Here is a 13,806-nt window from a genome sequence, read left to right as displayed (position 1 = left end):
AAATTTAAAAAAAATCAAATTCTAAAATGTACAAATTAGTAATCTTTATATCTTCAGAATTACTAGTATATTTAGTATGCTTACTGGTGATATAACAGCTTAATAAAAACATATCATTCACTCTACACACAATAATTGCTTCTGGGGAAGACACCTAAAGGTACACTGTGAGAAAATGACTGACTTTTCAATATATACCCTTTTGTACCATTTTAAACCTTTATCATTTGCATGTATTATATATTCTATAAGGAAGTATGCCTCCAGATTCAATCACCAATTTACAGGAGATACAGAGGACATAAGAACATGTTAATTAAGCTAAGCCCCAGGGATAGAGTCATTAAAATCCAGACTCTGAGAAACTCTAAAGGACATAATACCTGATTTCTTTAATAAACAGATTTCAAGGGAGAGAGAAAATGAGAGAGGCAGCAAGGGGAACCTCGAGATTAAAAGGGACTTAAAAGTCATTACCAACCAACTGCAAATTAGGGACTTTATATGGATACTGATTCAAACTATGATATCTGAGACAACCAGACATTTGAACACTGGATATCTGATGATATTAAGGAACTTAAGGGGGGTGAGATAGATAGATAGATAGATAGACTTTTTTTTTTAAAGAGTCCTTATCTTTTAAAGATGCACTAGACTCCAAATGAAATGATACCTGGGATTTGCTTGAAAATAATCCAGGAGGAAGAAGAGGGGGAATAAATGAAACAAAATTAGGCATGATTTGATTACTGTCAAAGCTGGGTGATCGGTACATGGGGCTTTACTAATGCATTTCATCTACTTTTATGTGATTAAAATTTTCCATAACAAGTTAGAAAGTCAAATATTTGCAAGATGCAAATATTTTTATGTAAATGAAAACCAAGTCTAAAAATGATACCACATATAACTTGAACATATCTGGGTTTTAGATGACATAAAGGAATCTTATGATACTAAGATAGAGAGTAAAATTCAGAAGCTAGGTGTCAGATCAATCTGTTAATTTTGTTAGGTAGGATAATGGTACTGTGGTTATGGGGGAAAATGCATTTTTTAAAGACACATATTGATGTATTTAGGGCTAAAATGACATGGTATCTAGAATTTGCTTTAAAAAATTTAATTGGGACAAGAATAAACAAGTCTGGCAAAATATTGAAACTAACTGGTACATATATAGGGGCTCAGTGACTCTACCTCTGTGTGTATTTCCATTTTAAAACGTAAATAATATGATTATAATAACAGTAACAATAATAGATTCTAAGAACTTCCTCCACTGTGTGGGAGAAGGAAAAAAACAAGATAAATAACCCGAACTAAAACATCTTAGTTCAGATAAGGGTCAAGTTTGGGGGGAGGAGGGCAAGAACCACTACACAAGAGTTTTACTGGGACTTCCCTGGTGGCGCAGTGGTTAAGAATCCACCTGCCGAGTTTCCCTGGTGGCACAGTGGTTAAGAATCTGCTAATGCAATGGACACGGGTTCGGGAACCTGTGGGCCGGAAAGATCCCACATGCCGCAGAGCAGCTAAGCCCATGCGCCACAACTACTGAGCCTGAGCTCTAGAGCCCACGTGAGCCCACAACTGAGCCCACGTGCCACAACTACTGAAGCCTGCGTGCCTAGAGCTGGTGTTCCGAAACAAGAGAAGCCATCGTGATGAGAAGCCTGCGTACCACAACAAAGAGTAGCCCCCGCTCTCCGCAGCTAGAGAAAGGCCGCACACAGCAACGAAGACCCAACACAGCCAAAAAAAAAAAAGAAGTTTTACTCCTTCAACTCACCTGAATTTTACAAATAGCAGAGGGTATGGTAAGGAAAATCTCACAGTATTCCACCATAATTGGGGCAACACTCGAAGCAAAGAAAAAAAAAATTTTTTTTTCAAGAATTATTTCCTCCTGCCAGTCTTGCCCTAGATATCCATTTATAAAGAAACTGTCAATGTTTCTCAAGTTCAAGAAGTAGGATTGTCAGTGAGTGTTTTGTATGGAGACAAAGCTTCCTAACACCCTGAGCACATATGATTCTGATTGTACATAGAGTTCCTGGGCGTGAAAATGGTATTTTTTCATTGCTAGTTTTCTGGCTCCAAAACTACTTTTATCAAGTTATCTTGAGTGAGATTCATTTTTGGAGGGAAGATGGGGACCTTTGAAAGACTTTTATGAAAACATTTGCCCATATACATCTCAGCACTTCAAGTAATGATACCAATGATACCACTTTGAGGTTCTAAAGAGAAAAACACAATCTAAAATTACTTAATCCCACCAAAATTTCTGCTGTGGGCAATCACCACCATAATTGTTATTACTGGAAGGGAGAAAAAGAAATTAACACTTTCTGAGATTTTACTAAATGCCACTATTTAATATGCATTTTTAATTAAGTCCTCTTAACAACCTAATAGGTAGGTACTATTATTGTCCAAAAATTACAAATGAGAAAAGTGGGGCACTGAAAGGTTAAGTAACTTGTTAAGTAGCTTCCTATAACTAAGTGGCAGAACCAGACTTGAACCCAAACAGTCCGGCTCCAACATCTGGGCTACTCTCTGCTATACTACTCTGTACCCTAACTTTTCTCCCTGAAGCGCAGGAAAGATGACCACTTGAACATTTCTAGACCCTTGATCATTGACCCTCTTCACATTCCTGGTTACCTTTGAGATTTTACATTATTAAAAAAACAAAATAAACAAAGGAAACTAACAAAACCAAAAAAACTCTGGCAGGTTCTTCTTTAATGAAATTAAATAGTCTGGAGAAAATTAACGGCAGCTATTACATTAGAACCACTGACCAAGGCTAATAGGGCCCCCTAACTGCCCACCCTAATGCAAAGCTCACCAGCTGACGAACCCTGTCTAGATACAGAGATCCCAATCAGTTTCATATTGCTTCCTTCTTCCATTTGATTGGTTAAATCAGAATCAAACATCTGTAACATGAAAGAGACAAGGAAACAAAAAGTTAAAGAAACGCGACAAAGGAATAAACAATTCATAAAACAGAACTTGTGAAAAGCTCTCTGAGATCCTCAGAAAGGCAAGATGTTGCATTCATAAAGCAAGACAGGAAGCTGTGAAAAGGCAAAAGAGTACAAGAAAAGACTCCTGAAAAAAAAATTTTTTAAAAGGCAGTAGGGACTTCCCTGGTGGCGCAGTGGTTGAGAGTCTGCCTGCCAATGCAGGGGACACGGGTTCGAGCCCTGGTCTGGGAGGATCCCACATGCCGTGGAGCAACTGGGCCCGTGAGCCACAATTACTGAGCCTGCGCGTCTGGAGCCTGTGCTCTGCAACAAGAGAAGCCGCGATAGCGAGAGGCCCGCGCATCGCGATGAAGAGTGGCCCCCGCTTGCTGCAGCTAGAGAAAGCCCTCGCACAGAAACGAAGACCCAACACAGCCAAAAAATAAATAAATACAATTAAAAAAAAAAAAAAGGCAGTATAAGGTTTTATATGGTGGAGACAAAACCTAGAAAGTAGAAACAGGAAACAGAGACAAGAAATTAACCGAATGACACACAGCATCAGTCCAGGAGGTCAGTACTTAACTAACAAAAATTCCAGAATGAAAAGAAAAAAAACTTGGAGAGGAAATTTTCAGAGAAATATAAATTTTCCACAACTAAAAGATTTAATAAACTAATAGATTTATAGAGTCTTCCAATTAATAGGGGACACTCAGTGCTCAAATGAATAGAGACCCACACCAAGTTATATCACTGGGAAATTTCAGACAAAGACAAAAAAGCCTCCAGAGAAAAGGCAGCTCATCTGCAGAGAAACAAGAATCAAACTGGCCTTCTCCCACGGCAATAGAAATAAAACCAAAAATAAACAAATGGCACCTAATCAAACTTACAAGTTTTTATACAGCAAAGGAAACCATAAATAAAACAAAAAGACAACCTACGGACTGGAGAAAATACTTGCAAATGATGCAACTGACAAGGGCTTAATTTCCAAAAATACAAACAGCTCACACAACTCAATAACAAACAAACAACCCAATCGAAAAATGGGCAGAAGGGCTTCCCTGGTGGTGCAGTGGTTAAGAATCCACCTGCCAACGCAGGGGACACGGGTTCCAGCCCTGGTCCAGGAAGATCCCACATGCCGCGGAGCAACTAAGCCCGTGCACCACAACTACTGAGCCTGCACTCTGGAGCCCGCGAGCCACAACTACTGAGCCTGTGAGCCATAACTACTGAAGCCTGCACACCTACAGCCTGTTCTCTGCAACAAGAAGCCACTGCAACGAGAAGCCCGTGCACCGCAACGAACAGTAGCCGCCCCTCGCCGCAACTAGAGAAAGCCCATGCACAGCATCAAAGACCCAACACAGCCAAAAATAAATAAAATAAAATTAAATTAATTAATTAAAAAAAAAAAGAAAAATGGACAGAAGACCTAAATAGACATTTCTCCAAAAAAGACTTACAGATGGCCAACAAGCACATGAAAAGATGCTCATGATCACTAATTATTAGAGAAATGCAGATCGAAACTACAATGAGGTTCCACCTCACACCGGTTAGAAAGGCCATCACTAAAAAGTCTACAAATAACAAATGCTGGAGAGGGTGTGGAGAAAAGGGAACACGCCTTGCACTGTTGGTGAGAATGTAAATTGGTGCAGCCACTATGGAAAACAGTATGGAGGTTCCTCAAAAAACTAAAAATAGAGTTGCCATATGATCCAGCAATTCCACTCCTGGGCAGATATCCAGACAAAACTATAATTTGAAAAGATACATGCACCCCAATGTTAACAGCAGCACTATTTAGAATAGCCAAGACATGGAAACAACCTAAATGTCCATCAACAGAGGAATGGATAAAGAAGATGTAGGGTGTGTGTGTGTCTAGACACACACACACACACACACACACACACACACACACACACAAATGAAATATTACTCAGCCATTAAAAAGAATGAAATATGAAATAATGCCATTTGCAGCAACGTGGATGGACCTAGGGACTTCCCTGGCAGTCCAGTGGTTAAGACTCTGCACTCCCACTTCCGGGGGTGTGGGTTTGATCCCTGGTCGGGGAACTAAGATCCCGCATGCTGCATGGCGTGGGCAAAAAAAAAAAGGATGGACCTAGAGATTATCATAATAAGTGAAGTAAGTCAGACAGAGAAAGACAAATACCATATGATATCAGTTTGATGTGGAATCTAAAAAAAAAATGATACAAATGAAATTATTTACATAACAGAAACAGACTCACAGACATAGAAAAGAAACCTATGGTTACCAAAGGGGAAAGGTGGGGGGGAGGGATAAATTAGGAGTTTGGGATGAACATACACACACTACTATATATAAAATAATCAACAAGCACCTACTGTATAGCACAGGGAACTCTACTCAATATCCTGTGATAACCTAAATGGGAAAAGAATCTGAAAAAGAATGGATATATGTATATGTAAAACTGAATCACTTTGCTGTACACCTGAAACTAACACAGCATTGTAAATAAACTATACTCCAATATAAAATAAAAATTAAATTTAAAAAAAGAAAGAGAAAGACAAATATCATATGATATCACTTTTATGTGGAATCTAAATTATGACACAAATGAACTTATCTACGAAACAGAAACCAACTCGCAGACATAGAGAACAGACTTGTGGTTGCCAAGGATGGGGGAGAGGTTGGGAATTTGTGATTAGCCGATGCAAACTATTATATATAGAATGGATAGACAACAAGGTCCTACTGTATAGCACAGGGAACTATATTCAATACCCTTGGATAAACCATAATGGAAAAGAATATGAAAAAGAATGTACAGATAGGTATAACTGAATCACTTTGCTGTACAGCAGAAATTAACACAACACTGTAAATCAACCATATTTCAATAAAATAAATTTTTAAAAAAAGAATCAAACTGGCCTAAGACTTATCAATATTGAAGAATACTAGTGAATAATGAAGCAATGCCTTTGAAGTTCTGACAGAAAATTATGTTCAACCTAGAATTCTACTCCCAGCCACACTAACATTCCATTTTAAGAATAAAATAAAAACATTTTCAGACAAGGAATTACTCAATATTTACCTCCCACATATCTTACCTTAGTATGTACCCCAGCAAAACAAGGCAATAAACCAAGAAAGACGACTCTATGCGAAATGAGCACAATGAAGGCAAGCCACAGGATGTTCACTGAGCAGCAGTTCTAAATAAAACAGATTGGAGCAGAAGATACAGGACATCAAGAGAGGGGTAACTATGAAAAAGGGAGATACCAGAAATTTCATTCTATCTTATAGAAAATGAAAAAATTAAGGTCAGTTATAAAAGCTAACAACACCCCCCTCCAAAAATATACAACAGAGAACTCTGATGTGGAGAGGTCGTGGCACCCTGTTTTATCTTTGTAGAACTACCTTCTCCCCACCCCAACACATGTGCTTTAAATGGGGCGGACTCCACACCCATCTCCATCTGGGCATGTGACCAGGCTCTAACTAATCTATTCTCTCCACCTTGCCATAGCAACTTGTTCAGAAATAAGCACAGAGCCGAGAATCAGTACTGGTGGGGGAGAGAGGTGAAGTAGGAGGTTACTGAAAATAAAGCCAAAGGAGGAAAGCACACAGATACAGTGAGAGACCAGTTCTTCAAAGTAACATTTGAGCACATGGATCCAATCCTATTCTATCCCCCTGGACTCTCAGTTCTGGAAACCAATTTCCTTTCTCACTTAAGTTCTAACTGAACTGGTTTTCTAACACTTATAAGGATCCCTAACCAAAACACTCCTCTTTCAAAGCCAGAAGTCAAAAGACACCACCTATTGTTAATGATATAAAAATAAACATATAGTATTTACTAAGGTGACCAGAGCTAAAAATGATGATATATAACTATTTCAAAAAGAAGGTAGGGAATGGGGTAGTGGTGTTGGGATATAATTCTTCATGGGTCTCTATGTCTTGCAAGCGAGGCACTGACTGCTCTTTGCTCTGGAATATAATCTCAAGGATGTTCATATATCAAACCACCTTAGAAGACAGAAACTCTTCCTCCAGAGCAAAGAGCCAGCATACTACTGTCTCCCTCTGGAGCAAAGAGCAGGCATGCTTACTGCCCATTATAAAATATTTGCAATCCCTAAACTCAGAGTTTTTCTCCAGTAACGAAACTCATTATGTGAACAGGTGTTATCTGGCCCTCCCCTCAGTGCCCTGTGGGAACTGTGGCTCAGGACACTGGCACAAATGAATGTTGATACCCTAGCTACGGCTATTGCTGTGAGTAATAAACTCTACTTCATCTCTGACTCTGCCTCCTACCAGAATAGGAGTCTTTACCTTCCACCAGCATCCATGAAACTGTGGCAGGCTAATTTGTTAGCTTCATGTAGAGTAAACTCTCAGATCCTTTCTAATTCCTTTTTTTTTTGGCTGCATTTGGTCTTTGTTGCTGCGTGCGGGCTTTCTCTAGTTGTGGCGAGTAGGAGCTACTCTTCGCTGCGGTGTGCAGGCTTCTCATCACAGTGGCTTCTCTTTTTGTGGAGCATGGGCTCCAGGCGCGGGCTTCAGTAGTTGCAGCACACAGGCTCAGTAGCTGTGCCCTAGAGCACAGGCTGAGTAGTTGTGGCGCATGAGCTCAGTAGTTGTGGCACAGGGCTTAGTTGTTCTGCAGCATGTGGGATCTTCCTGGACCAGGAATCGAACCCATGTCCCCTGCATTGGCGGGTGGATTCTTTTTTTTTTTAATTTATTTATTTTATTTTTTTTTTAAATTTATTTAATTTTTTTTTGTCTGCATTGGGTCTTCGTTGCTGCACACGGGTTTTTCCCTGGTTGTGGCGAGTGGGGGCTACTCTTCGTTGTGGTGCACAGGATTCTCATTGTGGTGGCTTCTCTTGTTGGGAGCACAGGCTCTAGCTGCACAGGCTTCAGTAGTTGTGGCACGCGGGCTCTAGAGTACAGGTTCAGTAGTTGTGGCACACGGGCTTAGCTGCTCCGCGGCATGTGGGATCTTCCCGGACCAGGGCTCGAACTCATGTCTCCTGCACTGGCAGGCAAATTCTTAACCACTGCGCCACCAGGGAAGTTCCCTTTGTAATTCTTGACAGGTGGTAAATGGGAGCTAAATCTTAACTATCACTCCAGAAAGTCAATAGATAATGCTTAAAATTGACAAATCAAGAAATGGAAGTAGGGCTTCCATGGTGGCGCAGTGGTTAAGAATCCGCCTGCCAATGCGGGGGACACGGGTTCGAGCCCTGGGCCGGGAAGATCCCACATGCCGCAGAGCAACTAAGCCCGTGCGCCACAACTACTGAAGCCTGCGTGCCACAACTACTGAAGCCCATGCGCCTAGAGCCCGTGCTCCGCAACAAGAGGAGCCACCGCAATGAGAAGCCTGCGCACCACAATGAAGAGTAGCCCCTGCTCACCACAACTAGAGAAAGCCCATGAGCAGCAACGAAGACCAAACGCAGCCAAAATTAATTAATTAATTATTTAAAAGAAATGGAAGTAAAAGCACATTAATATGGGGGATTATCACTAAAAGAATCAAATAGAGAAACAATTGAAGTAGTTCCCTCAGGAAAGGAACTGGGGAGGCATAGGACAAGAGGATTACTGTTTTCACCATAAACTCTTCTGAACCATTACATTTTCCCCTCACCATCATGCATTTGAGAAAGAAGCCTTTCTTGGCTCCTTTAAAGGGGAAAAAAAGAAGTGTACAAGAAAAAAATCTTTTCAGTACTTTCATCCCACTAAAATTGAATGGTAGCATCAAGAAAAGTACCTAATTAAGTATAATGCTCTCATCATAGTTCCGGAAACCTAAAAGGGAAACTCTCTCACCAGTGATCATCTCAAGCCAGAAAACAGTCTTAATGTATCTCCAAAAAAGTATGTCACGTCTTGCTTTGGAGAGGTTTTGTTCAATAAAATGATGCTACTAGCTATGTACACAATAGTGTCCTACAACTTCTATGGAAAGCACATTACTGGCTTCAGCATATAAATATGTACCCTTAAGCATAATTTCCTGCAATTACAGATTCTAGGTTACCCTTAAATCACTACTGTTTTAAAAGTGAAATTAAAATTAATTTATGGGAACAAAGAAGAAATATTCTTATGGCAAAGGGAATAAAATATGCCATCTTACAAGAAAAAAAAATAGACAAACAGTTAATTAAGGTTCAAAAAGTAATTCACATTAAAGAATCAGAATTTTCTAATCAAAATTTGAAATTACAAATTATTTTGTATGGTAGGTAGTGCATGACTATTTCCATTTAGTATAATTTTATACAAATTACAGGGAAGTTTTTTCTTAAAAATCCAGAACAGCAAAGTCTACCCACTGTCTACCCCTCTACTCCTCCACTAAATTATACTTCCTATACAGCCACATTATAACTTTTGCCCTCCTGCTGAATCTAATTTTTAGGGGAAATGAAGGAAGAGCATACAAATTCTGCCCCAGAGATAAGCTAAAGTGTTCTTGGGCTAAACTATAAGTCTAAGTAAAATAGGATCTGGTTAGGAGCTATCTCTGTTTTTATTTAAAATACACTTTATTTAAATTAGCATTGGTTAACTTTAACCTAACATTACTGCTTCAATCACAGTGGTCTCAGTCAATCTACTTAACTCTTGAGAAGCTGGAGCAAATAAAAGATCTCTGTGAAGTTAGAGTTTCACTAAGGTGTTGCTAATTTCTTTTTCACTCCTAGGTGCTCTTCACTAGGAAGGCTTTTTGTGTAGTGAAGTTCCTCTATAGTCAGACTGCGTGGGTTTGAAATCCAGCTCCAACACACTGCCTAGGCAAGCTGCTTAACCTCTAAGCCTCAGTTTTCTTTTTTGGAATTTTTGAATTTTATTTTATTTATTTTTTTATACAGCAGGTTAAGACTCAGTTTTCTGCAAGAATAAAGGGACACAAATACTTTCCTCATACAGTTGTTACCAAGATTTTTTTAAAAATACACATTAAAAAAAATAAAAAATAAATAAATAAATAAAAATACACATAAAATGTTTGGCATAAGACCTAGTCAAAAGAAATAAAGAGGGCTTCCTTGGTGGCGCAGTGGTTAAGAATCCACCTGCCAATGCAGGGGACACGGGTTCGAGCCCTGGTCTGGGAAGATCCCACATGCCGCGGAGCAACTGGGCCCATGAGCCACAACTACTGAGCCTGCGCGTCTGGAGCCTGTGCTCCGCAACAAGAGAGGCTGCTATAGTGAGAGGCCCACGCACCGCGATGAAGAGTGGCCCCCGCTCGCCGCAACTAGAGGAAGCCCAAGCACAGAAACGAAGACCCAACACAGCCAAAAATAAATAAATAAATAAAAGATGTACCAAAAATTCAGCTATCTACAGTCTACTTTGGGAAACCTCTAAAAAAAAAAGAAAGGGAAGAAGACAGCTATTAATATTGTCACTACTTACTTCATGGAAAACCACCTCCAGTAGGAAAGAGATGTTCCATCTGCACACCGTGGAATACAGAGACTCTTTCTTATTAATTAAACCACCACTGAAGGCTATGGAAAGGAACTTCACTACAAAGATGCTGGAAGCATGAAGCAGATGATGCATTTCAGCAAGCCAAACTCAGTCACTTTTCTACCAAGAGGACAGAGTCCTTAAACTTTGCACAGGTTTGTTTACCTTGGTATCATTATGGAACACAGTGGTAGGCAAAAGCAAAACTTTTTAAACAATGGAAGTACTTTTAAATATAAATTTTTAATGTAAATTATTTTATAGCTAGCTTTCTCACATTACTTTCTTTCTGACCTTCATTCATTCAACAAACGTTTGTTGAGCATCTATGAGTCTCTTGGAATACAGTGAACAAACGATCAAAGCCCTCAAGAAACTAACATTTGGTGGTGAGAAAGACAATAAATAATCATAATAAGTAAATTTTATAGTATATGTTTCAAGGAGGTAACTATTATGGGGGAAAAACAGACTAGGGTAAGGGAACTTGGAAGTGCAGGAGGAGAGTGGCAGTTGCCATTTTAAACAGGGTGGTCAGCATAGGCTTCCTTGAGAAGGTGCTACTTAAGAAGAGATTTGGAAGAGGTAAGGAAGTTAGGCATGAAGATTTATCTAGGCACAGGTAACAGCCTAAGGCAAGCACCATCACCACGATCTAACAAATAAGCAAAAATGTTGTCTCTTAATAATATCACCTTCTCCCAAGAAAAACCTGTGCTAGCAAAACCAAAAAAAAAAAAAAATTATATTAATTTGTTCAACAAATGTTTAGCTAAGGACACAGAAGAGAACATGATATGCACCACTTTCTATTCTAAACTATAAAGACCTCAGCAAGGGGACTGAGGTTGACTACAAAGTTCTGAAGTGTAAGAAATATGTTTTTTTTCTGTTATTTAGCTTATTGGGCCTTCACTTCACTGCTTTTCAAAAAAAGAAAAAAAGGCAGATTTACAGACATCTGTCCTCCAGATAAGGTGGGATGATACTACCTACACTGAAAGTATCTCCAAGTCTCTATTCTTTAAAGCATAGATATTGGTCCCTTAAGTTTCTTCACCTAAAGAGTTGATAATTTCAAAAGTACTAACAATGATATTATATTAACATCTTCTCCCCCTGCCTCCAACAGGCCAAAACATTGCTACTGGGAGTCTAATAATTTTTCTAACACTTTTCCAAGATCCACTTCAACTATAGAAAAAATGTGATCTACCAAGTACAAGGTGCTATATGCCATGCACCATGGTAGCTAAGTAAGAGGTCTCTGCTCTCCAAGACCTCATCATGTGGTATGGAAAAACATATGCATTATATATCTTTTATGCTATTTACTACTTCAAAAGTAAGTATAGCTCATAATACCACTTAGTTTGCAAAGAAAAATACTATGAATTTTTTTCCCTCAAATCCCAACCAAAAGGTTATATTTATAGAGTTGAAAACACATTTTACAAACCCTTACAGTATAAAAAATTACAATCTTAGCAGAATATATTTTATATCATTTATCTGATCCCACTTAGCAACTACAGAGTAAAAGCTTAGAAAGTTAAGAGGCCCACAACAAGAAATATCATATAAAAGGAACCAAATGGAATATATTTATTGATTACTTTATTTTTCCCCAATTACGTTAACAGATATTTTAAGATCAGTTGAAAACACGTTTCTACATATTAAGGCATGTATGCAAGAGAAAACAGAGGACCAAAAGAAAAAAGAATAGCACACTTTAACCTCATGCCCTAATCTACTTTTTAATTAAGTGCACAAATCCTGAAAAACACTCCTGAAGTATTTATGGCTAGAAGCGTTTCTCTTCTAACCTCAACCATCAGTCTCCTCTTAGGACTGGCCTAAATAAAATGGTAACATGCTGTTATATGCTTCACCCAACTTAGCATTACATTAGCTGGCTGTGTAGTCCATGTTTTCAAGGTATCGTACATAGAGCAGAAGTACTTTGTCTCTTTCTACTTAAATGGCCTATCAGGCATATTAGAGCTACCCTGTCATCATGTTTTACCAATGAGATTAGCAAATATGAAAACTGTCAGCAAGGATATGAAAAAATAGGTGTACTCTCAAACTGCAAATACTCTTTGACCCAGCAGTTCCACTTCTGGGAATTTATCCCAAAAGACAACCCATGAAGAAAATTATTCACTACAACATTGTTTCTAATAGGAAAAGATAGCCAGACTCCATTTCTCAACCTCCCTTGCATTCAGATGTGGCTGTGAACTAAGTTCTGGCTAACAAAACATGACTGGAAGTGTCCTGAAGTAGCAGCTTCTAGAAACCTCCCTGTAAAAAGGCTGGCATGTAAACCTTTGCCCCTTCTTGCATCCTGCTGCTCAGAATGGGCTGCAGTAGTTGGAGATCCAGCTAGGTCAATGAGGACAAGGGCAACATGCAGCAGAGCAGTAAGAGCACAGAAAGAATCCAGGCAATCACTGCGGGGCGGTGGGGGGGGGGGGCGGCTGACAGGCAGGGGACAAGGGGAATGAGGGGAGACTAAAGGGCTATCTTGACTGCAGCGTTTGCTTACATAGGTACATCCAAATGTCAAAACTTGTCGAACTATCCATCTGTTTCTGTGAATTTTACTGTAATTATTATGCCTCAAAAAGAGAGAAAGAGAAAAGAGCAATGCCATGAGTGCTATACCAGCCCTAGAACACTTACCTAAACTTTTATAAGAAAAAGAAATACTTCATTGTTTAACCCACTGTTAGTTTAGCTTTTGTATCACTAATACACTCTTCATATGCCAATATGTAAAGAATGAAAAAATCAAGTGAAAAAGGCAAGATAACGTTACGTAGAATATGCTACCATTTATTATTTTTTTTTAATAATTTTTTTTATTTTTTATTTATTTATTATTTTTGGCTGCGTTGGGTCTTTGTTGCTGCACACGGGCTTTCCCTAGTAGCGAGCGGGGGCTACTCTTCGTTGCAGTGCGCGGGCTTCTCATTGCGGTGGCTTCTCTTGTTGCGGAGCACGGGCTCTAGGCAGGTGGGCTTCAGTAGCTGCGGCTCACGGTCTCTAGAGCACAGGCTCAGTAGTTGTGGCGCACGGGCTTAGTTGATCCGCGGCATGTGGGATCTTCCCGGACCAGGGCTCGAGCCCGTGTCCCCTGCATTGGCAGGCAGGTTCTTAACCACTGCACCACCAGGGAAGCCCTATGCTACCATTTATGTTTTTAAAGGTAGGGAAAATAGACTATACACCAGAAGACTATGTAAGAAACTAGTAACAGTGGTT

At 39.4% G+C, this 13,806-nt stretch overlaps 1 protein-coding gene across 8 annotated transcripts in view; it reads right to left on the bottom strand.

Moving 5' to 3' along the window:
- Positions 1–13,806, bottom strand: part of FBXO34 (F-box protein 34) — an 86,875-nt gene that overhangs the window by 60,127 nt on the left and 12,942 nt on the right. The window contains exons 2-4 of one of the 8 annotated variants that reach the window (XM_036841881.1): positions 6,120–6,224; positions 2,864–2,954; positions 1,796–1,865 (exon numbers count right to left, since the gene is read on the bottom strand). The exons of 2 other annotated variants lie outside the window; for them this stretch is intronic. In XM_036841881.1, coding sequence (XP_036697776.1) covers positions 1,796–1,865; positions 2,864–2,954 — 161 coding nt within the window. In that variant the 5' untranslated portion in view covers positions 6,120–6,224. Of the gene's footprint in view, positions 1–1,795; positions 1,866–2,863; positions 2,955–6,119; positions 6,225–13,806 lie in introns of those variants that run through there. 5 more of the 8 variants (XM_036841882.1, XM_036841885.1, XM_036841891.1 and 2 more) reach the window with 5 other exon arrangements.

Source organism: Balaenoptera musculus, chromosome 2 (assembly GCF_009873245.2).
Source record: "Balaenoptera musculus isolate JJ_BM4_2016_0621 chromosome 2, mBalMus1.pri.v3, whole genome shotgun sequence".
Classification (NCBI taxonomy): domain Eukaryota; kingdom Metazoa; phylum Chordata; class Mammalia; order Artiodactyla; family Balaenopteridae; genus Balaenoptera; species Balaenoptera musculus.
Note: the sequence above shows the minus strand (reverse complement) of the source record. Positions and strands in the feature narration are given on the sequence as shown.